Source organism: Propithecus coquereli, unplaced genomic scaffold (genome assembly GCF_000956105.1).
Source record: "Propithecus coquereli isolate 6110/MARCELLA unplaced genomic scaffold, Pcoq_1.0 Scaffold45, whole genome shotgun sequence".
NCBI classification, from domain to species: Eukaryota; Metazoa; Chordata; class Mammalia; order Primates; family Indriidae; genus Propithecus; species Propithecus coquereli.
Window position 1 is genome coordinate 8,603,686 of NW_012150285.1, and position 1,000 is coordinate 8,604,685.

At 34.2% G+C, this 1,000-nt stretch overlaps 1 protein-coding gene across 1 annotated transcript in view; it reads right to left on the bottom strand.

Moving 5' to 3' along the window:
• ANKRD26 (ankyrin repeat domain 26) overlaps nt 1-1,000 on the bottom strand; it is a 177,127-nt gene that overhangs the window by 124,690 nt on the left and 51,437 nt on the right. The window contains exon 8 of the mRNA XM_012654852.1: nt 885-892. Within this exon, the coding sequence (XP_012510306.1) occupies nt 885-892 (8 nt within the window). The remainder of the gene's footprint in view (nt 1-884; nt 893-1,000) is intronic.

Sequence of the window (1,000 nt, forward strand, 5' to 3'; positions counted from 1 at the left end):
ACAACGAAAAAACAAAAATAAAAAAATTTAAAAAACAAAATATATCTGACATAAAAATTGTGTTAACTGACGATTTATATTATCTGTCAGGCTTCTGGTCAAAGGAGGGTATTGGAAGTTAAGTTTTCAGGGAGTCAAAAGTTATACACAGATTAACCCCTGTGATGTTCTAGGGTCAACTGTAATTAACATTCTCCTAAACGTAATCTGTTTATTATAAAAATTAGATAGATCAATTTTTATAACAAGTCCAATTAGTTATAATGTGACTATAAAAAAACAACATACTAACTCAAAAATCTTTTTTCTTATTTATGCAAAAATTTCATAAAGGATTTTAGGGACCAAAATTAAATAAAAGTTGTTTTTTTTTCCAGATAATACTGTTTGAGATTATAAATTACCTACAACTAACTTCTTATATAATTCTAAATTCTAGAGTACTGAGAAAGAAATTAAGAAACAATATACATTTACAAATTGATTTTTGTGTTGAGACAGAGTCTCCCTCCGTTGCCCAGGCTGGAGTGCAGTGGTGTCATCACAGCTCACAGCAACCTGAAACTCCTGAGCTCAAGTGATCCTCCTGCCTCAGCCTCCCAGGTAGCTGGGACTACAGGCATGTGCCACCATACCTGGCTAATCTTTTTCTATTTTTAGTAGAGACAGGTTCTTGCTCTTGCTCAGGCTGGTCTGGAACTCCTCAGCTCAAGTGATCCTCCGGCCCTGGCCTCCCAGAGTGCTAGGATTATAGGCGTGAGCCACAGGGCCTGCCTACAAGTTGATTTTTTTTTTAACTGCTCTTTTGTGATCAAAAAAGTCTTTACTCTTCCTTTTTTATGTATGGTAGGACCACCAAGAGTAATTCACTATCAAAGTCTTACCTGAATTGCTACGTTGAGAAGGATTTTCATGTATCTTTTCTTCTTTATATTCAGAAATTAGCTGGCAATTGCTATGTATAAAAAATGTAATAAATATTTTAATACTGATATGAAAA